Source organism: Elaeis guineensis, chromosome 4 (assembly GCF_000442705.2).
Source record: "Elaeis guineensis isolate ETL-2024a chromosome 4, EG11, whole genome shotgun sequence".
Lineage (NCBI taxonomy): Eukaryota > Viridiplantae > Streptophyta > Magnoliopsida > Arecales > Arecaceae > Elaeis > Elaeis guineensis.
The window spans coordinates 9414469-9439564 of NC_025996.2; the positions used below are offsets into that span (position 1 = coordinate 9414469).

The 25096-nt window shown below is 36.7% G+C and overlaps 2 protein-coding genes across 2 annotated transcripts; one reads left to right on the forward strand and one right to left on the reverse strand.

Annotated features, from left to right (window-relative positions):
* The first annotated feature begins 6142 nt into the window (after positions 1 to 6142).
* On the forward strand, positions 6143 to 8709 carry LOC105044013 (pentatricopeptide repeat-containing protein At1g20230). Its single transcript, XM_010921782.3, has one exon. The coding sequence runs from the start codon at positions 6174 to 6176 to the stop codon at positions 8439 to 8441; it is 2268 nt and encodes a 755-aa protein (XP_010920084.1). The 5' UTR covers positions 6143 to 6173; the 3' UTR covers positions 8442 to 8709.
* Positions 8710 to 9235: 526 nt separating this feature from the next.
* Positions 9236 to 24624, reverse strand: LOC105044014 (uncharacterized). Its single transcript, XM_010921783.4, has 8 exons — positions 24247 to 24624; positions 24057 to 24153; positions 23105 to 23172; positions 18848 to 18946; positions 17066 to 17122; positions 15012 to 15080; positions 11050 to 11118; positions 9236 to 10798 (listed from the first exon to the last, which is right to left on the reverse strand). The coding sequence occupies exons 1-8, from the start codon at positions 24478 to 24480 to the stop codon at positions 9542 to 9544; spliced, it is 1950 nt and encodes a 649-aa protein (XP_010920085.1). The 5' UTR covers positions 24481 to 24624; the 3' UTR covers positions 9236 to 9541.
* Positions 24625 to 25096: the final 472 nt, after the last annotated feature.

Below are 25096 nucleotides of genomic sequence, written 5' to 3' on the forward strand. Positions count from 1 at the left end.
TCTCTATTCGCCATATGTGTAGAGAAGAAAAAACTCGAAAGAAGATGGATGAGGGCTCATGAATGTTTGAAATAAAAAAAAATAAAAAAAAAAAAAGACAATGGAGTGATGGAGGCCGCCACCCATCGGGTCTGAGACATGTCAGGAATGGAGAAGGTGCTGGATCGAGACTGCATGGCTTAGGTGATATGAAGTTTGAGGAAAATGAGGGTTGTGGCGGCGTGAGCCACAGAGGGAGGAAGCAAAAAGGAGATGCCGGAGCTCTCACACAGAAGAAAAATCGCTCACCCAAGGAGATCTTAGGGGTTTCTAAGGTTCCAGTTGGGGTTTTTCTCGAGCATACAGGTTTTTGTGCAAGTTGTGCCAGTGTGAGCGGCAGAGGAAGAAAACTGAGGGGGGCGGTTGGGAGGTGCCGGAGTTCGGAGGACTTAAGACAGAGGTCGACAGTAACGATGGAGGCGACGTGGGTTCGGGTTCAGGAGAGAGAGGCAAGGGCATGGACATCCTCATTCATGAGAAAAAAATTTAAAAAAAAAGAGAAAAAAAAGAATTTCATGAGCTCCTTGATTATTCAGAAAAAGAGGATATGGATTATTACGAAGAAAAAAAAGGAAATAAGAAAATAAAAAAAAAAATTTAAAAATTTAAAATTTTATTTTTTTAAATGAAAGATTTTTGAAGTTTAGATCTCCAAAATTTCAATACTAAAAAAATAAAAAAAATTTCTCTATTTCTAAAATTTAAATATCTTGCCAACCATCAGTTGGTAACTATTTTTTTTTTTTGCAGATCGAAGTAGACGAGAATGAAATTCCTGATATCAATACGATTATGAAGAAAAGAGATGTGCATGGGATGTAAATAATAATGATGAGGATTTCAAAACAACTAATGCTAAAAATATTGATTCAAAAAATAATTTTTCTATCAGCAAAAGACAAAAATAATTATGTTACTTCTTACTATCATGTTATTTAAATAATCTGATTTTATATTTCTATTTAGAATATTTGATATCATCCATAATATCTTTTATATTATTTTAAATTTTTAATTTATAAAAATATTATTTCAAAAAAAAATAATTACATACCATACATCGTATGAAGTTCTAAACTAGTGTGTGTGTGTGTGTATATATATATATATAAAGTCGGCACAAGCCGACTTATCTAATTTCATGTATATTTCGTAAATTATCGAGTTTATGTGGCTGCATATATCCAATTTTGTGAAATATATTGGTGCTCGCTTTTGCTAAATACACTCCACCTTGTCCGATTAACTTATCAAATTAACATAATTTAAAAAAAAAAAAATCTTTCATTTGGATGGAGACTTCAGCGGTTCATGCTTCTAGTCATGTGTATATGCATGACAAACACAAGCATGGGATCATCTTTTTTAAGAACTAACTGATTAAAGATAATATATGAATATGATAGTCTTTGTTGGGATATCACCTGCTATGATATCAATTATTGAGATGTCTGATCATACCACCATTATAAGATCTTTTTAATACCACTCGATTGTAGCAGGAAGAAAGAAGAAAATAATACAAACATAATCAAATATGTAAAATAACCCAAGCATTGCCTCTATCAGACATGCAAGCTTCACTAGGAAAAAAAATATAAGTATAACCCACTCTCAACTCTCCATACACAACTCTAAGTTCTCTCAAAATCCCTCAAGGAGATTCTCTCACAGATATACCAGTATCAAAGTCCTCGATACACGAGTATTCTTACATTGTAAGAGCACCATCGATCACAGACTATTTTGGATGGCGGCGTAAACATTCCAATCTTATTATTATTATTAATATTTTTTTAAAATCATATACATTATTTAATTATTATATCTTATTGCAGGAGCCCAGATACCTTAGACTACGATGATCCGATGCTGACTTCTGGAGGATAGAGCATATCCCACTTAGAGTGGTAGATTATTTGCGATATCTTGGATTCTATGGAGTGTATCGGATTGATCGCATACAGATGGACGTTGGTTTTATTACTGCCTTACTTGAGAGATGGCATTCAGAGACACACGTTTCATCTTCCATTCGGTGAGGCGACCATCACATTATAGGATGTCAGCATTCTTATCGGACTATCGGTTGATGGCGATCCAGTTACCGGAGTTGATCCCATGCTTTCCATTCTGGAGTGACAGGCTTTATGCTTATGATTGTTAGGGTTTGAGTCTGACATCCAATTTTTCGATCATTCACGATTCAGGATAGAGTGTTTGGATGATCGTTATCGATATTTTCACATTGGAGATGATGCACCAGAGGAGATGGTGCAGCAGTATGTCAGAGATCAGGTGCTGCAGTTGCTTGGTGGTGTTATATTACCTGATACTTCATCGAATAAGATGAAGTTGATATTTTTGCCATTATTGGAGAATTTAGAGTTCATTCATAGGCTCAGTTGGGGCAGTATAGTACTAGCTTGCCTGTACAAGACTATGTGTCGGGGTTCTTATGCTGATCAAAACGAGATTGGTGGTTATTTTGTATTACTACAGATATGTAAATTAAAAATTTATATTTTTAATATTTTTAAAATTTAATATTGTAGCTTTGATTTGATATATCAGGTATGATTTTTTTAAAAAATTTATAGATTTGGGCATGGAAGAGGATGCCGACTATTAGTCCATTACGATGACAATTGCTCGAGATGCCACCAGAGCAGCATGATCCTGATATTTCATTCAAACTAGACGGACCATTGAGATATAGATATAAAAATATTGCTTCATTTACTTAAAATTTAGTACTATTTTAAATCTAAAAAAAATTATTTAATATGAGTAGACGGTCAAACAGATAGAACATTGCATTCAACATTCATCATGTATCGACGAGAGTGGCACAGATTTATAGGTGCTAGCGGATGCATTAGTTGATACACATAGATGGATAAATTTTATTTATTTATAAATATTTTTTTATAGTATTTATAATCTATTAAAATTTTAGTTTATTAATTTTATTTATTTTAACTCTGTCAGTTTTTGTGGGAGCCATATATACATGAGATATTGGTTATATTACCGCAGATATGTATAGTTGGACATGACATATGGATTGCTAGGATGTCACTTATTTATTTTGATATGGTAGAGTGGCATCTTTCCGATCGTGTCCTGTGACAGTTTGGTTAGATTCAGGACATCCCAGAGCAGTTTGATACCAGCCAGAGACTTCATCGTATTGATCGACGAGAGAAAATTCGTATGGACCGACGTATCAGACATGTAGAGTACATCGATATTTGGGATGCACGTCGAGATCACATTATTCATGGTGATCCCATTTTGAGAGGCCGTTCATATATCGAGGACTATATGGCTTGGTTTTTTAACATTACATTGCAAGTCATTGGACAGCCTTGGTATGCAATTATAGGATACGAGGACGAGAGTTTTACTGTGCATCTTTTGGTAAGACCATAAAAATTATATTTTATATCGATGTCTTTACTTCTAATAATTAAGATTGAAAAATAGTTTATATTATTTGTGTTATATTCTTGTTTTATATTTTACAGTATATTACTAATTTTATTTTTATTATGTAGATTGATTCTATGTCGGATCATGTGTTGGGTGCTCATCGTACTTTATTTATGACTGATGAGGACGAACGGATTTAGATACTGCATGAGATAGAGAGAACAAGTTCGAAAATATTGATGACGATTGGTATTGACCTATATAGCTGTGCATCTTGGTATGGAGCAGTCGATGCGTCAGATATGAGATATACGCCGTCACCATATGTTCCACATATGTCATCACCGCATATTCCGCAGATGTCATCACTACACGCTGCACAGATGCCACCACCTTTTGATTCACATATGACAGTGCCTTCTTCTTCCTATATCCCTCAAATGACATCACCAGGTACCAGTTGGCCACATGAGTATAACACCTTCTTTTCAGGCCCATCCGTGTATCCAGATGAGAAGGTTGAGGGGGTCGCTCAGTTCGTAGATGATCCGACAGCATCAGTTATTCCTGAGTAGCATGACCAGCAGACCTCCACTGATATAGGAGAGGAGCTATCATAACAGATACAGGAGCAGAAGCAGCCGTTGAGGACCTTCCTGAAAAGGTCCAAGCGACCACAAGCACCACGACGTCCTTGTGGGACTTAGTATTTTTTAGATTTGTACTTAGTATTTTTAAAATTTTTATTGTATTATTTTTTGTACACTTGATATTTTTATTCTATTTTATATTACTAATTATTGATTTTATTTTACATTATTTAATTTCAAGTGATCGGATATTATGCTTTGTGGATATGGATACACAGTCTCATGTGTCTCAAAACATTAGGAGAGAAAAAGTTATGCTAAAAGGGCTATAAAAATTATAACAAAAATAATAATAATATGTTGGATAATTTTATTATATTTCTTAAAATATCTAAAAATAAGTTAAATCAAACAAGTCGGTGGGGAACCAACAAAGTTCAAGTCGATTTTTCGATAAATGAGATGAATCAGGCTGCACTGGGACATCTCGATCTGGTACGGGCATGAACAGCTACGTACGGTGCAGTATGGATCAGTATAGATCAGTAAGACTCTGATACATTATGATGCTTTTACCAACCGCTCGGTGCGATGCAGTTTGAGTTACTATAAGTCGGTACGGAAATGATACGGATTGCTTTCTATTTTTTTTCTTTTTTTTAAAATTTATTTGAATTAAAATTAAAATTTTTATTTTATTTTTTATTTTTTAATTAAAATTTATTTTAATAAAATTTAATTTTTTTATTTTTTTAAAATTTAAAATTTTAATTTTAATTTTTTTTATTTTTAAAATTTAAACATGGATACACAGAGTCTTATGTGTCTCAGAATTAAAATTTTTATTTTTTTTAAATTTAAAATTATAATTATATATTTTTATATTTTTTTTAATTTTTTTCTTTTTTATGATTTTTTAATTTTTTTATTTTTTTGAGATATTGTTTCTCTTTTTTGGGATATTTTATTAACAAAATTAATTTAAAATGTGAAAAGTAATTTGAAACAATAATTTTTTTTTGAATTCAAATAAAAATTTTTATTTTTTATAATTTAAAATTTTAATTTTAATTTTATTCTTATTTTTTTATTTTTTTCTATTTTTATGGTATTTTTTTTTTATTTATTAGGTATTTTTTTCTTTTTTTGAGATATTTTTAAAAAAATTAATTTGAAATGGAGAAAGTAATTTGAAATGATATTTTTTATTTCAATTAAAATTAAAATTTTTATTTTTTTAAAAATTTAAAAATATAAGTCTTATTTTTTTTCATTTTTTTCATTTTTTATGTTGTTTTTTATTTTTTTTATTTTTTTGAGGTATTTTTTATTTGATATATTTTTTAAAAAAAATTAATTTGAAATAGGGATACTAATTTAAAATGATGATTTTTATTTGAATTAAAATTAAAATTTTTATTTTTTTTTAAATTTAGAATTATAATTTTTATTTTTTTTATTTTTTTTATGATATTTTTTATTTTTTTATTTTTTTGACGTATCTTTTTTTTGGATATTTTTTTTAAAACTAATTTGAAATGGGGATACTAATTTGAAACGGTGATTTTTATTTGAATTAAAATTAAAATTTTTATTTTTTTAAAATTTAGAATTATAATTATAATTTTTTTATTTTTGTAATATTTTTTAAAAAAATTAATTTAAAATGGAGAAAATAATTTGAAATGATGATTTTTATTTGAATCAAAATTATAATTTTTATTTTTTTTATAAATTTAAAATTATAATTTTTATTTTTTTAATTTTTTTAAAGTAAATAATTAAAATTATAATTTGAAATTATATTTTTTAAAATGCCATTTCAAGTGACGTTTTCGAAAACGCCATTTGAAATTGCGACTTTAATTTTTTTTTTTTTAATCGTCTATGTAGAGCAGAAAGGGTGGTGATGTGAAGGCTATAAAATGCCATTTCAAATGTGATTTTATAGATTTACATTATTTTTATAAATAAATTAAAAAATATATTATTTTGATAAATAATTTTTTTAAAAAAATTATTTAGGTAATGAACTTTAAAAAACTTGAGACTTAAAACTATTTGAAAGTTAAATTTCGTTCTTTTTTTTTAGCACCAACGCTAAGATAGATGGTGTCAAGGCAATCCGTCACCATCCCGTTCGGCTCCTTCCTGCAACTACTCCACCACCCATCTCCTTCCCTCCTGCAAGCCCAGCAAGCCCACGCCGGCCTCCTCAAGTCCGGCCACCTTCCCGCCGACGCCCACCTAGCCACCAAGCTCCTCTCCCTCTACGCCGACCACCTCCGCTTCCCCGATGCCTCCCTCCTCCTCCACTCCATCACTGACCCCGACCCCTTCCTCTTCTCCACCCTCATCTCCGCCTTCACCCGCTCCCGCCTCTTCTCCGCCGCCCTCTCCCTCCTTTCTCGCATGCTCGCCCTCGGCCTCACCCTGGATCCCTTCGTCCTCCCCACCGCCTTCAAGGCCTGCGCCGGCCTTCTCTCCCTCCCCCACGGCCGGCAGCTCCACTCTCTCTCGTTGGTCACCGGGCACTCCTCTGACCCTTTTGTCCAGTCCTCCCTCGTCCACATGTACTTAAAATGCCGTGCGATGGTCGACGCCCACCGTGTCTTTGACAGAATGACCCAGCGGAGCGTCGTGAGCTGGAGTGCGTTGATCGCCGCCTACGCAAGCCGTGGGAACGTCGTTGAGGCAATGAAGCTCTTTGGACTGATGCGCGGTTCGGGGGTGGAGCCTAATTCGGTAACCTGGAATGGTTTGATCGCCGGATTTAGTCATAGTGGGCACTCCCACAAGTCAGCGACTTTGTTTCAGAGGATGCATGCGGAGGGCTTCATTCCCGATAGGCCGAGCGTCTCGAGCACTCTTCCAGTGGTTGGTGACATCGAGGATGTTGCCTTCGGAGGGCAGATCCATGGATATGTGATCAAAGTTGGGCTGGAATCGGATAGCTGTGTGGTGAGCGCGCTTATTGATATGTATGGGAAGTGCCGGCGCACGGAGGAGATGGTCAGGATCTTTGATGAGGTGGGCATGATGGAAGTTGGATCTTGCAATGCCCTTGTCGCCGGGCTTTCCAGGAATGGCCTTGTGAACAATGCATTGCAGGCATTCAGGGAGTTCCAAGGCCAAGGAATCGATCTAAATGTGGTGTCTTGGACCTCCATTGTAGCTTGTTGTGCGCAAAATGGGAAGGACATGGAAGCGCTAGAGTTGTTCAGAGAGATGCAATTTGTTGGAGTGGAGCCCAACCTGGTAACCATCCCATGCGTATTGCCAGCTTGTGCCAACATTGCGACTTTGATGCATGGGAAATCAGCTCACTGCTTCTCTCTGAGGAAAGGGTTCTCTGAGGATGTGTATGTGGCCAGTGCTCTGGTAGATATGTATGCAAAGTGTGGTAGAATAAGGGATGCAAGGACAATCTTTGATGCAATGCCATCGAGAAATGTGGTGTCCTGGAATGCAATGATGGGAGGATATGCGATGCACGGGAAGGCAAAAGATGTGATGGAATTGTTTAATTTGATGCAAGCAAGTCCGCAGAAGCCGGATTTTATAACCTTCACTTGTGTGCTCTCAGCTTGTAGCCAAGCTGGCCTAACAGAGGAGGGTGAGCGCCACTTCTACAAGATGCATCAAGAGCATGGGATTGTTGCTAGAATGGAGCACTATGCTTGCATGGTCAGTCTCCTTGGTCGTGCAGGGAAGCTGGAGGAGGCTTATGATTTAATAAGAGGGATGCCATCTGAGCCTGATGCTTGCGTTTGGGGGGCCTTGCTCGGTTCTTGCAGGGTTCACGGCAATGTGAGGCTAGGAGAGATTGCAGCAGAGAAACTATTCGAACTGGAGCCAGGAAATGCTGGGAATTATGTGCTGCTTTCGAACATTTATGCTGCCAAGGGGATGTGGGATGGGGTGGATAAGGTCAGAGATATAATGAAAAGCATGGGAGTGAGGAAAAACCCAGGTTGTAGTTGGATCGAGATTAAGAATAAGGTGCATATGATGTTAGCTGGGGACAAATCACACCCTCAGATGAACCAAATTGCTGATAGATTAGAGAAGCTTAGCGTGGAGATGAAGAGATTGGGATACCTGCCAAGCACAGACTTTGTCTTGCAAGATGTTGAGGAGCAAGACAAGGAGCAGATCTTGTGTGGGCATAGTGAGAAGTTGGCAATAGCATTAGGCCTTATAAATACGAGCCGTGGGACTCCGCTTCGGGTGATCAAGAACCTCCGCATCTGCGGTGACTGTCACGTTGCCATAAAATTCATATCAAGCTTCGAAAGAAGGGAGATATTTGTTAGAGATACCAATCGGTTCCATCACTTCAAAGATGGCGTGTGTTCTTGCGGGGATTATTGGTGAGCTATCTCAAGAATTGAGCTAAAAATCAAAGCACTTTTGGGATAGTGGAAGATTCTCTGATGCCAGAACATGAACCAAAGGATGGACCAAATTTGAAAGCAGCATAATGTCTTGCTTCAGATGCTTGTAATGCAGTGGGGCATTCTCTACCAAAGTGTTCAACTTCGAAGCCTCTTTACAGCAAAAATTTGCGCTATATAATTCTTCCATTCATTACTACAAAGAAAATGAAGCTAAACTGCAAGCCTGAACAGGCCAACTTCTTTTACAGTGGAGACGGCAGCAAAAAAATGTCTTTGATTGTCCAATTTTGGTTGATGAACTTTGTTTTCAGCCTGCTTTGTGCTACTTTTGTTTCAACTATCACCTTGCATTGTAGAGGAAAGGTCACAGTCCGGTAGACTGAAAAAAAACAGACCTTGGCTGTCTCAACCTGTTCTCATTGGAAATATTCTCCATTGAACCAGCATGATGCTTCAGGCAACCTGAGATATCTTCAGGCTAATTTTTCTCGGGGTCAAGGTGATATTGTCTAGGAAAGGTTTCTCAGGTGCTCCGCAACCACTTCTGTAGCATGTGTTGGAAGCACTGTGTGTCGCACACAATCATCTTTTCTGCAACTGGAGCTACGAGGATATCCTTTTTGGGCTTCCTCTGACTAATCATGGGGGATCTCTAAATTTTACACAAATTTTGCAAGTTTTATATAAGACCATGAGGATTTATTGTTATAAAAATAGCACATCTACTCGATAGCACCAATAATGGCACATCTGAGGATATCGACCAAAATATAACTAAATTTGTAAAGGGTTTTCATTTGAAGCACGGCGAAAACAATAAATTGTAAGAAAATAAATATATGAATATAAAGCGATGGTACATACTATATGTTAACTTGGGGTTGCTGAATTCACTATCAAAAAGCGCTATGGTGGGTGACAGTGGGTTCTCTTTACCAAATATCCCACCATTCCCCCAGCCATACCAATAATCCCTTCGCAGGCTCTCAACTTCCAATTTTTGAAATATTCAGGGGATTCTTGATGGAGATTAATTGGGTTCCCCTCCAAATACTCAGTTGCATCTTCATAGCTCCTTCAATTGCTTCTGGAAGCAGTGTTTGTAGCACTGAAAATACCGTATCTTGGAGATGGTGAGCTAGGATTATTGGCCTTACCAGGATTCGCATCTCTCAAGTTCCTCTGCTCGCTGGAGCCAGCTGCAGGTTTTCTCGCACTGAAAATTCCATAACTAGGTCTCTGTAACGTGGCATTTTCAGGCTTACTCATAGTCTCAGCTCCCGAGTTTGCTTGACCACCTTGGGGAAAAGTTTTGGGAGTACTAAAAATTCCATAACTTGGTGTTCGTTGACCAGGATTACCGGACTCGCCACATTTTGAATCTCCCAAGTTCCGTTGATCTCCAGAAACCGCAGTTTTTTTAGCATTGAAAATCCTATAGCTTTGGGGTGATGAACTGGGATCAACAGGCTTATTGCCAGATGATTTGCCTTGACTGGCAGAACTTTGAATGCTTAAAATTCCATAGCTTGGGGATGGTGAAGTAGAATTACTTGGATGGAACTGTCTTTGCTTTTGATCAGCCTGATCACACCTTTGACTTTCAATTCTAGCGGGCTCTGGTGGCATCCTCCTTTGATTCATATCAGGTGCTGCACGTCCCTGTGCCAATTTTGTCTGATGGAACCTCCCCTTCGGATCACTTCGTTTGGCATAACGATTAGTCTCCACAACAGAAGGCTCTTCCTTCATTGCCATTTTTGCTTTCAGTAAGTCAAGTCCAGGCTTAGAAGCCGGAAAGCCACCACCGACTGAAGCAGCAGAAAATTTCTGATTTGATAGGTTACTACTATTATCTTCTGGAGGGGGATGTAAGACTGGACTAGTACTTCCACTAAAACCAGACTCAACACTGTTCATTCGAGAATCAAAACCAAATGCTTCCTTAAAATCATCGGTTGCATTGAATTGAGACCAACCTCTTTCCTTACCGAAGTCTTGATCAGATGCTCCATTTAACAATGGGGTAGGTTCACCTATGAGATGCTGAGCATTTGCTTCTACTTGGTCATAGGAGGGATCACCCTCAGGTTCTGAACTGCACTCGGTAGGTTCCCATTCATCTTCAGCCTGTGGCATCTCATCTTGGATTATGCTACTCACTGTTGAAGGTGTGTTAGGAACAGGACTTTGGATCCCCTTACTCACAGCATCCACAACCTTGCTTGCTTTCTTTCCAGATTTCTTTGTTGTGAACTTGACGTGCCTGACTATCACATATGCTTGCCTTGAATCCACATGTGGACCACTTTCCACAACAGAAACATCTTCTATCTGTATTCCCCAAAAAAAAAATGCTCATCAATATTGAAGGCTAATAGGTAATATAGTACATCAAACATCCATTACTATAATTCTGAACTAATCTAAACCAGACCTGGTAAGCATCCAAATATCTGTTCAAAGATGAGAATGAATATACAGGAGTAGCTCTTAATATATTGGTGGTTCACCACCTTACGTTCAAGAGGAGAAGGAAGACAAAGAAGAAGAATATATAGGTATCAGTAGAGCATGATAGTCACCAGAGCTAAAAGACGTGATAGCGGGCCTCCAAGGTCTTCATCTTCTTTACCCATGGGCATGGCCATACACTGCTTCAAATAAAGAATGTCATTGTATCAAATAAGTTACGTTTTGTACAAGTAAATAACTAAACAAGAAGATAACCATATAGTGTTGTCAACAGCTATCTCTCTGATAAATTTTCCCAGTGAGTACAGCCTAGGGGACCTCTAAAGCTACCAGAGCCCATGATAACAGGTAAAATAAAATTGAATTAACTGAATTTGCTTGTGGTAGTTTAAATGTCATACTTGAAAATTTGCAGACATATGTTTAGCTACAGAGTACTGGCATGCACAACAGATCTTTTGAGAAAAGGTGAACCAAACTTGATAATCTCATTGACTGACAAAATCAAAATTGTATAATAATTGTAATGAATAATACTATCATCTAAGGATTCCGAAAGCATCAACGATAAATGTATTCTACAGGACAGCAGAACTTCAAACATGACATACCCAACATGCCACCAACCTCCCACGGGCATGCTGAAATGGCGATTTTGAGGAGTGGACACTGGACATGTGAATTCTATCCTTTAATGGTCTAACGCAAAGGCCAATGGAAGGAAGTGCTCTTTACGCCACTTATTCCATGTTAATCCACCTAAAACTGGAAAAGCAATCCAAACATTCCAAGGATAATATGGGCATTTTGAAAAGTAGGTAGAGTGGCTTTTCAACTTAACATGGAATGAAGTATTCCACCCAACATGGCAGAGTAGTTTACTCCAGAGCAAGGACGTTTAGGAGTATGTTAACCCATTTCCTCCAAGCTTAATTTATTCTGCAACCAAAGACAGCCTAAATTATTAAGTAAATGGTTTATGGGACAATGATACCATACCGGTCGGAACCAATGCATACCGACCACTGATCCCAAACTAATATGCAGTATAGATGCATACCGACATTCGATAAGTTGAACCGGCTCCCAGATTAGGTGTACTGACATAGCAATAGAATGGTATGAATACAAGGTCCAGTATTGAGATGGCAAACCTTGCCGGACATAACTCAAAACAGATAATCTTTGCACTTCAAAAGGGAACCAGTGGGTGCACCAACAATGTTGAGGATAATTGAAAGGATGAACTGACGGGACTCAAATTTAAAGAGTCTTCATGATAATCTAAGGAAAAATTCCTGCAAAGTCAAATGAATCAAAGATCATGCTCTTTGCAAATAGAGTGCATGAAAAAGACTTATGGCGGAGTACAGCCAAAAAAGTCCCAAAAAATAATCACCTAAGTAGTTAGCACCTTCAACAGGGAGTCTCTTAAAACAGATACATGGGAGATCTATATCTTTCTTTTCTTCCTTGTTTTCGAAATCTATGTTGTAAGTCCCAAAAAAGGTAAGTAGTACAAGCATAAAGCAAAATCAATTAAAGAATTCCTAGTCAAGACTATATAGAAAGCAGGAATCTTTATAATAGATCCAACTCAGATAATTCAATTACATATACCTAAAGACCATCAAATTCCAAACTCACAACTGGATTAAAAATCCATAGAAGGTCGTGCTGACCTAAAAAATACAAAACTATTAAAGAAGAAATCACATATCTGACATTTCATGAAAGTCGCCTCTTAAATTAACCCAAAGCTTACAAATAGTTAGAAAGCATATGTCTAAGTCTAAACTCCTCTAACTCTTCAAAATGTATTGGAACAGGTAAACAGCAAAACTACTCTTGGTTGGGTGGTCAAATTCGGTCTTTCCATAATCAAATGGAAAATGAATGCAATACCATCGCAGCAGAATAAGGTTAGATCTTCAATATGCAACCACCAGATAGTCAAATTTTCTACGTCATTCCTTGATCTGGAAATTTCTATCATTACTTGATCTGGTTCGGTAATCATCCAGTCTAAATCCTTGAATCTTGAGAGCTGCAGCCCCAATCCATTTATATGCAATTGTTTCGTGATTTCTTATTTATGTATATATCTGTTCTTTTTTTTTCTTTTTCCTTTTCTTTTTTTTGTGCGTGCGTGTGTGTGGGTTGCATTTACCTTCATTGCTATAAGTTTGGTGGTTCAGCGGGGTTCATGATCCGACAGACTTGTGGGTCAGTGGTGGACAAGTCCCACACCACACCCCCAAGTGTGGGCCCCATGGCATCCCCGCTTTGGTCCGTTGTGCCCCTGCCTTTCTTTGGTGCAATAGGGGGGTAAGTTTGGTGCAATAGGTTTACCTTGCATTACACCCTTTCTTCTCCAGGAAAAACAACAACAACAACAACAACAACAACAACAACCACCAAGGTGAGACCTACACTATAAAATTGACACAATGGACATTTTATATTACTATTTCTCTATAAAGCTCAATCCCCGAAAGAGAATCAGTAAATAGTGGACTTGAAAGTTGAATTTGACATACACATCATTTGCTATAGATTACAAGAATGCATTAAACAAATGTGACAACATTCGAGCTTGGATAACTTGGTTATCTCCCTTCTCAAGAAACATAAGAATCGGCCATGGTAGTTTAGAGTATGAGAGTACAATAGGTTGAAAGATTGACAACTTGCAGGATATATATATTAAAAAAAAAAAAAGATATAATATTAAGTGTGCTGAAACTAATGATTCAGTACAGGTTTTTCAGATATTGCCAAGGCGCCAACAAGCATACATGGAAGAAAGAGGTTCTGTCTTAGTGTTTCCTTTTGACATTTATAATAATATTCATGCTGGTGCTAGTACCAATGTTAGCCTCAGTACATCAGCATATAAATACATGAGTCTTAGTGTTTCTCTGATCCCATTCAGATGATACATGTCTATTGGTAAAAATTGGCCATAGTTTCTTTTAGTAGAATTTGTATACAAGAAAGATCTAACTACTTAATATCCTTTATATGAATGGCTGGTGATATTACATTCTCAGAATCAATCTAAGTATTACAACCAATAACAGAAATGATTTTATCATTATAACTGGTTTAGTATTGGTGTTAGCATTATTATGTATTATGTTCAATATTAGCATTACCAGCATTTGTTATAAAAATCACCATAAGTATCAGTTCAGCAATAATCAAAAAACTTTCAAATTACAATATGATTATTCCTACTAATACTTGCAACAATTTTCTACAAACTGCAGATCTACAGAGAAACTTTCTAGGTCAATATTGGTGAAATATTGTAATTCAATTACAAGTCTTAGCACTAATATTGGTCTTGGCTGGCTTCATCCTATGACAGTTAATTGCTAAATCAGTAAAAAAAGTATATATGTACTAAGGTTTAATTGTTTAAACTCTCAAGACTAGGGCACAGACCGTCAGGTGCCAGTATAGTATAGTACACACCATATGTGGTAACAATGCATAGTATGGTAGTTGATGTCGGCACAACAAAGGTGACACCTGCTATCATACTTTCGTACAGTATGGTACTGATGAGCGTACCAAGCACTGATCCATCAGTGTTACAGTTCAATGCAGTAAACCCAATAAGACCAGTATAGTATGGTATCTAAATCCTTACTTTGTATATAAAAATGCACAAGCCCACACCATAAGCCAACCGTGCATGCACCAACAAAATTATGCACAGGAGCATTGTGATACGAGGGATAATCCAGGACGATAATCCAGGCCCAACTAAATCACAAGTGCCATCCTCGGTATCTTGGGGGGTCGATGGCACTTAATGCTGAAATTCAATTGCCGCACTGGCAATCACCTTATTAAACCTTTTCCATGAACAGAACTTCTCTAAAAAAGCTTGACTGATAAAAACAGTTCAATCAAATAACAGAAGTAAGATACAGAAGGAGCTTTAGTGTAGGGAAGCTTTGATTAATTTCAACACATGAAATCAAAAAAAGGTTTCCAAGTACGCCAAGCTATGAGACATACAAAAATTTATATAATACGGTCAGGAAATAATTAACAATACCTTCACCCTGTAACCACGCTCCATCAATCTCGTAATTTGATCTGCTTTAGTTTTTAGGTCTTTTAATTCCTGAGAAAAACAAGTGACTTGGTAACCATATAGATCAGAGATGCATAGAGAGAAAGCTTAATGTATTTAAAAGAATAATTTCTTTGACATGATCAAATCTACTTTGATTACAAGCAGCTTAAGACAAGCTTTACAATTAACAAAATAAAGTTTTACCTGGCATGGCAGAGAAAGTATGACATCTCTAAAGGTTCAGATCTTAGAGCATGGATATAGCGTTATGTTGCATTTGGATTGTTCTAACATATATCTCATCAAAATTTAACATGATGTCGTAGGAAGATTATCAGGACAGAAATCTTTTGACAAATATGACCATTAAGAAAGTATTGATGCATGTTGATCTGTCATGCGCTAACTGTATTTACAAAAGTTCTTGGCCATCATTGGTCATCAATGCACTTTTCAAGAGATAAGTATGGTAGTCTTTCAAGCTTTATCCTAACCAAAATGGAACACTATTTGGATAACATTTCTACTACATATCACATGAATGGCTTTCTGATTGACCAGACATGGACCCTTTCATGAAGCCCCAAACATAAATCAATTCTTTAGCAAATAAACTATTCTTGAGACTCCAATCCCAATAGATGGTAATAATTTAAATACATTAAGTAAATATAGGCTTCATATTTAACTACCCGCTTAAAAATGTACAAATTGATGACATGAAACCTAATTCCCATATTTCATCATTTGATAAGATCATAACCATCCATCACTTACTCCTTCCATTATTGACTGATAAGATCATAGCCAATCATCCATCAGAAAACTCCATCCTCTTGATCAGTAACATATATAGGTAGCATTTTATTGGTTGATACAATCACACACCTGCCAGATACTTCTCTTGATTGGCTGCTGAAATCAGTCATATACTACACTCCATCTTAAACTAATTATGTGCATCAACTAATTGACAGTTCATTCGGTTGATGGAATCATATGTATCCATCTACTAGTTTTTCTTGAACCAGTCACTGGAATCTTGCACAAACAAAACATTATTAGGTCCTTGTGATCTAGGAAACTTAATTACATCTAGAAAAATTACTTGCCTAATAATCAAATGATGCAATTTTCTTTATATTCTTGCATGAATGTCAAACCAACAATGACATCTTTGTTTGTCAATGCATACATTAAAGAGACTCCAGATCAAGTCATTTGCAAAACTGAACCTGGGCCAGACTTTTCCAATATGTATGTCTGAACTCATTTGTCTAACCCATACTGTGCTCATGTCAGCCATCTTTATGGATGATGCAAGCATTGGCAGAAACATCAATGGTAGTTATAAGATCCAAGGTTTTTTACACCCCGACAGGATGGGGGGCGTCCCGGCCATCCCGCCCCATCCCGTTTCTACGAAAAAACGGGACCAAGACAGGGTCGGGACTCCGAAACCCCTCCATACAAAGAAAGAAGAAGAAAGAGAAAAGAAAGAAAGAAAGGAAAATAAAAAAAAGAGAAAAGTGAAAGGAAAGAAGAAGAAGAAGAAGAAAAACAAAAGAAAAAAGAGAAAGGACAAGAAAAAGAAAAGAAGGATGAAGGAAAGAGAAAGAAGAAAAAAGAAAAAAGAAAAAAAATAGAAAGAAAGGGATGACAAAAAGAAAGAAAAAAATAAAAGAAAAGAAGGTAGAAGAAAAATAAAGAAAAAAAGGAAGGAAAGGAAAAAACAAAGAAAGAAAAAAAGAAGAGAGAGAGATAGAGGATATCTATTAGGATGTATGATCGGGATGGGACAGGATGGGATACCGGGGCATCCCATTTCATAGAGATACTAGGACACCTCCATCTCATGGGATTTAAAACCTTGACAAGATCATTCAACTAATACAAAAATTATATCAATTGATACAGAAAACATCAAGAACATTTTTAATCACAGCTTTAAGTCATGCTAAATTTTGATGCAACTATTAACTAAGATTTACTTAATGTGACATGGAAGTAGGTTTTAAAAGATAACTACTTACAGTTTTTGCTTTAAAGCGAACCTCTTTGTTCTCCCCACCGCGTAATGTCAGAGCAGACTGCACCAAAAAATCAAATATATAGTGTAATTAAATATTAATAATAGCTACATACAACAAGATAATAAATCTTTCAAACTTTTGACTCCATGTTGTAGAATCAGGTCATGGCATTAGTGAGACTCTATGTTATCTGAGGTATGCAATGTTATAAAAACTCTACTGCCAATAATAGGAAAAAGAAATATTCAGTTTGGCATACTACATAGGGTAATAAGCTAATAAGAATATGGAATCACATGACCAACTGTGAAAAATATTGAACCAAAAGGTCAATAACAAGTTTGGCATACATGAGAATATTATAAAGTAAAACTTAATGATATATCCAGGAATTTCAAAGATGAAACTAGCATACAATTCAATCACCATGAAAGAAAGTTAAAGTTAAGTCTTTAAGAACCAAGAAAGTGCCAGATGATCAGAGAAGGATTGTGATACCTATCCATAAAAATAAAAATGATGTATATAATTTCTGTAAGTATCAGGGAATTAAACTTACGAATCACTTTAGGATGTTGAGGAAAACAGTAACTGAACAAAAGTCAAGAAAAATGATGACAATCAGAGGACCTATTTGGTTTTCATCTAGAAAGGTCAAATGTTATCTTCTTCTTCAGACAATTGATAGAAAATCACAAAGAAAGGGGAAAAGTATAATTAGGATCTTTTTTGGCAGTAAAGATGTTTAGGATCTTTATCAACTTGAAGAAACCTTATTGTATGGTACCAAGAAAAATAACTTAGCAGGCTTTAAGCATATAAATAAATGGTACATTGAAATCATAGACAAAAGCATTGGCAAGAATTAAGAGTTGTTTACATGAAAATGTATTTTTTTTTAGTCATCAGGCTTGCACTAAAATCAGCAATGAGCGTATATTTTTCACATCAATCATCAATGAATTTACTGCTAATATGCAGGAGGAGGTGCCATGTGAATGCTTTTTTTTCCCGCAAAGGATATGGGATTGATTTTTAAAAAAGTAAAAGATTAAATGCTGAAATATGTGAAGAAAGATTTAGAAGATGAAGGTTTATAAATCAACAAGACAAAAACAGAGAGATAAAGCGTTAACCAAAATTGAAGGATAAAGTGACAAATCAGTATATTAAAAGAGCCATAGGAGTTGCATAAGTTATGAATAAAGTAGCGAAGAACTGACTGAAATAGTTTGAGCATGCACAAGAAAAACATGAGGGAGCTCCAGTAAGGAAGAATCCTTCAATTTCTGTTGAAAGATATAGGAAAAGGAGGAGAAGACCTAAGGTAACATGGATGGAGATTATCAAAAAAAGAAATGAGCAAGCTCAAAATAATGTCATATGTGGTCATAAATATAAATAGTTGATCAATGAGAATGTATAAAGCCGAAAGCAGATAGTTTGGACAAGGCTGGATGATTGTGGCCATGGCTATATGAATGGCAAAACTTCAACATACCAAAGTATGAATATTCTTTGCCTTCAAATGACAGATGTAGAATTACTTGTTTACTTAGGATTAAATTTCAAATTATTAGCTTTCTTGATTGAACAATGGCTTGTTTTTTTGTTTTCTGCTAAATAAATTATATAGTAAATTAATGCTTACCAAAGAATAAACCAACTGTTATCACTCTATGAAACTTTCTCAGCCAATTGTAAATCCTCCGCAAAAAAACGAATTACTTAGTTACCTTATGTATATTGCTAGGAAAGATGGATATATTATATGTGCCTTACCTTGGTCTTTGCACGTTCTTTTTCCTTTACATCTTGTTTGTACTTCTCCTTATGGAAGTCCATCATCTTGCAAACAGGTGGATTTGCAGTTCTTTGAACCTACAATATCCAGTGGAACAATTTCAGGTTTCAAACAATTAAAAGCAATAAAAGTATAGCTGCAAGTCCTTGGTAGAACTAAAGATACCATTAGTGATCATCAGATGTTCTGGCTAAGAATATCTCCAATAAAGGAAAAAAAATAGAAAAACAATCATAGAATAAAAAAGCCAAAACAATATCTTAAAGGAGATTGAAGAAATATGGCACCGGAAGGAGATTATTGCACCAAATACATCAAACAAACAAAAACAGTGCTCTAAAAAATCAAGACAAAATAATCTCTTCATAACCGTGGTATCCCAATGCCTGATGTCAAATGTATATGCTAAATTATAATCAGTAGCCCGGTTAAAGTTTTTATGTTCTTGAGTTTGGAGACATCATCCAGTTGAACCAGGAAAACATGCTGCTCCTTGACAAGTAAACATTAATTTCAAAATTGTCATTATGTAATTCATAAGTCAAAGAACATTAAGCATTCCATAAGCACATATTGACCAATACAACACTATAGAAAGTGAAACTATTTTTCATGCACGCTATGATAATGTTATTTTTATAACCTCATGATCCCATATGTAGGACAATATTTTGAAATATTTCTGATGGTAGTCATATAAGTGACAGATGAGTGCATAAGCAGGAGCATATGAATATTTCATTGACTTTGTTAACACAGAGCACCATTATGAACCAAAAAAAAAAAAGAGGAAACCACAGACCAACCAATTAGGTGGTTGCTTAGGGTAAGCGACTTGAAGTTCCAGTTAGAAATTAAAGGCTCTTGAAACAAGAGTTGCTGAATCATATTGGTGAAGTCAAAGAACATCACAGGATTAGAGTTTGCATGAAATATGCACTTACCATTATTGCTATTTTTTAAATTTAATAACAAAGCCAAAATGGGACAATGTTTCATAAGGCTCTTTTAGCTTAATTGTGGCATAGGGATGAGGATTTTTTACCAAAATAATGTTATTTTTAAAAAAAATTATCAAAATAATATCCTTTCAAAAGTATTTACCAAAATACTGTCCGAGACAAAGTCGCCCTATGATAGGACAACTTTCTATGCTGACTCAGCACGTCCAACGTCAGGTTAGGCGGATGCGTTGGACAACAAAATCATCTTATAATAAGATGACTCATAGAGTCGCCCTCTCATAGAGCGACTTAACGTGACTTAGCCAAAAAAAAAAAAAAACAACCTCTCTCTTCCCCGACACGAGAACCTTCCAGTCCCTGACAGCCCTCCCTCCTCTCGGCTTGCCCCTCCTCCCTCTTCTTCCCTAGCGTGAGAACTCTCCCTGGTCAGTTGAGTTTTGATAAATATCTTAAAATTTCTTAGAGGGAGGGCTGCCGGGGATCGGGGAGGGTTCTCACGCCGGAGAGAAGGGAGAGGGGGGGCGCGGGCCAAGAGGAGGGGGGCGGGCCGTCAAGGACCAAGGGGGTTCTCAAGCTAGGGAGGAAGGGGGGGCAAGAGGAGGGAGGGTCGCTGGGGACCGGGGGTTCTCGCATCGAGGAAGAGGGAGGTTGGGATTCTTTTTTTTTAGCTAAGTCACGTTAAGTCGCTCTATGAGAGGACGACTCATATCTTAAGGCGATTCTATAAGTCACCCTATCATAAAGCGATTTTGTTGTCCAATACGCCCGTCCAACCTAGCGTTGGACGTGCTGAGTCAGCATAGAAAGTTGTCCTATCATAGGGCAACTTTGCCTCTGGCAATATTTTGGTAAATACTTTTGAAAGGACATTATTTTGGTAAATTATTTTTAAAATAGCATTATTTTGGTAAAAAAATCCTAGGGATGAGCAGTGTATATCCCCATATTACAAGTTTTCCCCTTCCTCTAGATTCTTTTCAATTGACAAAAATAATGGGGAGTTGCCCCTTTATTGCATTTAAACTACATTATAGAAGGTATATTTCCCCATCATAGATTTTTAGTCAGGAGCCTCTCTTCCCCAAATTTCCCTTGGACAGGAATTCTGCACCAAATTCTAGAGGATTGATGTCAGATTGGCAGCCAATTGTAAAATCTGCTCAATCTTTCCAGAGATTCATCTCCATTCACGGCCCATACTTAGGAGGAAAAACTTGGATGGTGTTGTTATTCTTGATGATGATGATGATGATGATGATGAACAATAATTTCCTATAGGCTGCTGATCAACATGGAAACTTTCATAAGATATTGGTTGAATGCCTGAGCCTGTTTTGGACTTCCTTAGTATATCAACATGGAAATATAAGGTATATTTCCCCATCATAGATTTTTAGTCAGGACCCTCTCTTCCCCAAATTTTCCTTGGACAGGAATTCTGCACCAAATTCTAGAGTATTAATGTCAGATTGGCAGCCAACTGTAAAATCTGCTCAATTTTTCCAGTCATACATCTCCATTCATGGCCCATATTTAGTAGGAAAGACTTGGACGGTGTTGTTGTTCTTGATGATGATGATGATGATTAACAATAATTTCCTATAGGCTGCTGATCAATATGGAAATTTTCATAAGATATTGGTTGAATGCCTGAGCCTGTTTTGGGCTTCCTTAGTAGATAAAAAAACACATGTATGCATGCCACAAATACACGTATATGTTGAGTCAAATAGTAAAGACATTTGGATGGTTCACTTTGCAACCTAAAGGATCAAAGAAACTTCACAAAATTGATGCAACAACTGACATCATCTTCAACAATAGTGTCAACAACATTTCCCACTTGCATAAGCAACCCCTGCCACTCACCATACATCAATCACATGTACCTCATCCAACATGCCCTAGCACTTGGAACCAACTAACAGATCAGTGAATCCAGTTTTTCATGAATTGATAATGGGCTAAAATTCAGCACCTTAAACATAAACAATAGAAGATGTAAATACCTATAACATAGATCTAAGAGTCTTATAACAAGGATTTCTCTTTTTTCTACAATTCCTACTATTAGATAGGGCTCATAAATCTCATGATAAGCACCAAGGATACATATTGAACTTTGATGAGGAGTACTTAAGTGAACCAACAATGAATACTTCTTAATAAAGGAGAAAGATCAATGCTCCATTTCCATAAACATGATACTCACAAAAAACTAGGAAAACAAATTCACTTTTTTTTAATCTTTATAAAACAGAGAATCAGAAATATTTGGCAACAACTCCCCATGCTTCTCACATAGGCATCAAAACCACAGTAATTCTGACTGAAGGACATTGGCTGCTTAAATTCTTGTTTAGGACTCTTAAGCCCATACTGTAACAAACCAATAGATCAAGAATTTCCGGCACTCTTAAAAGGTGCCCTTTCTCCAGACGTGAAAAACAAAAATGCCTCAATTTCTTAGCCAACTTCCCTATATATATTTTTTTAAACTATAACTTTCTTCAGATTGAAGTTCCCCCCGGTGAAAAGAAGCTTTCCTTGAACTTGGTGTTACTTGGTTAATGGTGTCTTCTTAAATACATCCTATGCGACCTACATAAGAGCACTTTAAATTCAAATTAAGCAAATGTCTTGACAAAGTTCATAAAAAAGATGAAGATAACAGGAACTGCCTTTTTGATTTTGCTGTTATCATGGTGATTGTAATATTAATTTAGTTATTTTGACCCTGAATGTGTGTCTCAAACTGGAGCGCAATCCTATATCACATCTTGCTTTCTCATATTTTGCCTGGGCTTCTAAAATTTATGGATCATTTAAAAGATTACCCCTCAGTGAGCTTAAAATGATGTAACAACAAGATAGGTTTCCTAGCATGCTAACTGGCTTTTCAGGTTCACGGCAGCCCTCTTTCACCCACAGTTACCTCTACCAGAAACTTAGCACCAAAATGTAGTGGCTCACATAAGGTTGACAGCTGGTTGCAAATGTCCAGGCCTAGATGAATTAAATTCCAATTCATAGAGCTGCACCCATATAAATCATATACACTTCCCTGTCAAGAATAATGCTAGCACTTGAGTTACTGGTTTTCTGGTCATCATTCTTGCACAAAATTTCTTCATTCCAAATAAACTATGTAGCATTGAGACTAGATATTCTCAAAAAAATAAAAAACTTCTACTTACATATCTGCCATAGTTTTAAAAATTTTAGACGTAAAAACATATGAAGTTTGAGATCAAGTGCAAACCGGTCTACCTCAACCAAGTCAAGATTGAGCTTCATTGCACGATCAAGTGCTTCCCTTATCGAGACAATACCATGCCCTGTAAAATAAATTAAACAGGTGCTTCTTAGACCATCATGATGACAAAGTTTATCCTAAAGTTGAAACAAGCATAAAAACTGAAAGAGGTATTAGGTTTAGGTAATATAAAATAACCTCCAGAGAAAGAGCAAAATATGCAACCTGCCAAGTAGAATAGTTGGTTCCAAACTCTGCAAGTTAACCTTGCAAAGACAAGGATAGTGGTTGTAGTAGACTCATACTGCTTTGCTAAGTGGTACTTAATCTGCTATTGACTGCATCGTAGGTTTTTTTTTTTTTTTTTTTCAAAAATTTTATACTCAAAAATAGTAGTACCTTAAAGTTGTCCAAGCTAATATAGTGACTCAAACTTATGGTTATCTTGATGATCCTCTATGCCTCACTAGATGTTCAAAAGTTTCCAGTCATGCAAAGAATATCAAGCAACAAATAGATAAACCTTCAGACCATGTCATCCATCTTGGTAATACAGTTTGCTCAGCAAGAAATTAATATAATCAACATAGAAAGCAACGATACAGGTAGCAAAACAATAGAAGAACCATCAACGTGACTTGATCCTAAGGTTGTTGCCATTATATTAAAATCTAACATCACCTCAACAATATTTGTTTACAAGTGAAAGTTGAAAACTCAGAAATCATCTTTCATTATTCAATCAACATCACTAACGCACCAAATAACACAGTTTGGTTTCCAAGCACCCAACTCCTTGTATCAAGTAGGAGAAATTCCCAAACCTCTCTAATTTAATTATTAAACTCGATTCCAGTAAGTTCGTCCCCCTCTCGACGTCTATGATCACGATTTCAGATACAACCTTCCCTTCCAATATCAAGAAGAATGGAAAATCATAAATAAAAGTTTGAAAAGCCTGCATACCTTCATCCGTAACAAGTCGAACATACGCAGCAGTGATCGCCCCATTCGTTCGAGGCCCATTAGAGGCATCCGCAGCTGGTTTTGGTTTCGATTTCGCCTGAAATCCCATAAAGAAAACAGAAAAATAAGAATTACTGAATAGATCAAGAACATAACAGCGGAGATCAAGAAAGAATACAGCCGAGACCACCTGGACGGGAGCTGCAAAGGATCTCACTGTGGTGTACTCGAAGCCCGGGGTGGGGCGGACGGGCGGTGCCCCAAGAGGGCACTCCAAGGCCCTCGACCTCCAACGCCCATCAGGGAGGCCCACCGCAGGAGCACCGGCGTCCCCGGCGGCTCCAGGGAATGGGGAGTACCATCTCTGGCATTGGTGGGACAGGGATCCGAGCCTGGTCGATCTGATTCGATGCCACAGCGCCATTAGTTCTTCAAGAAAGGGATAGAATCGCCCGGACTCGATCGGGGGAGTGCTGATGGTTGTGGAGAGCAAGAGCAAAGGACGGAAAAAGGCGGCGGGAGGGGAGAGGAGAGGAGAGGAGAGGAGAACCGCGCTTCCTGGGTCTCGGGACCAGAGGGCTGTCTAGGCGACGAAATACATAAACCATTGATTATTGAATCGAAGGTACATAACGGTATGCCACACGCACGACAGCACGAGCGAGCAACGAAACGATGGAGTGTTGGATCAGAGACTCAAAATTTTGGCACGTGCCATGCACGTGATTGACACAGTGTGCTCATCTAATAGAAGGGCCGTGATTTATCAAGCGGTTCGCCGGTCGATCTTTGATGATGTACCCGCTTTTTAGTTACGACCATCCGTCTCTTCTCTTTCCTTACGGAAGAGAGATAGTTCTACCCTTTTAAAAACTATATAAAAAAAATTTTTAAAAAATCATCAGGTGAAGAATTTCAAATTAATTGGACCCTTCTTCCCTGTACTGACCACACACACACACAAAAAAAAAAAAAAAAAGTATATGCCTATAATTCTAATAAAATAAAATATTGTTTGATAAGAATTGATATTTCACATT

Coding starts and splice junctions, on each gene's coding strand:
- LOC105044013 (XM_010921782.3), top strand. CDS start 6,174: ATGGTGTCAAGGCAATCCGTCACCATCCCGTTCGGCTCCTTCCTGCAA.
- LOC105044014 (XM_010921783.4), bottom strand. CDS start 24,480: ATGGCGCTGTGGCATCGAATCAGATCGACCAGGCTCGGATCCCTGTCC. Junction 17,123..18,847: donor AAGAACGTGCAAAGACCAAG/GTAAGGCACATA, acceptor TTTTTGGTGCAG/TCTGCTCTGACATTACGCGG. Junction 10,799..11,049: donor TATCACGTCTTTTAGCTCTG/GTGACTATCATG, acceptor TGGGGAATACAG/ATAGAAGATGTTTCTGTTGT.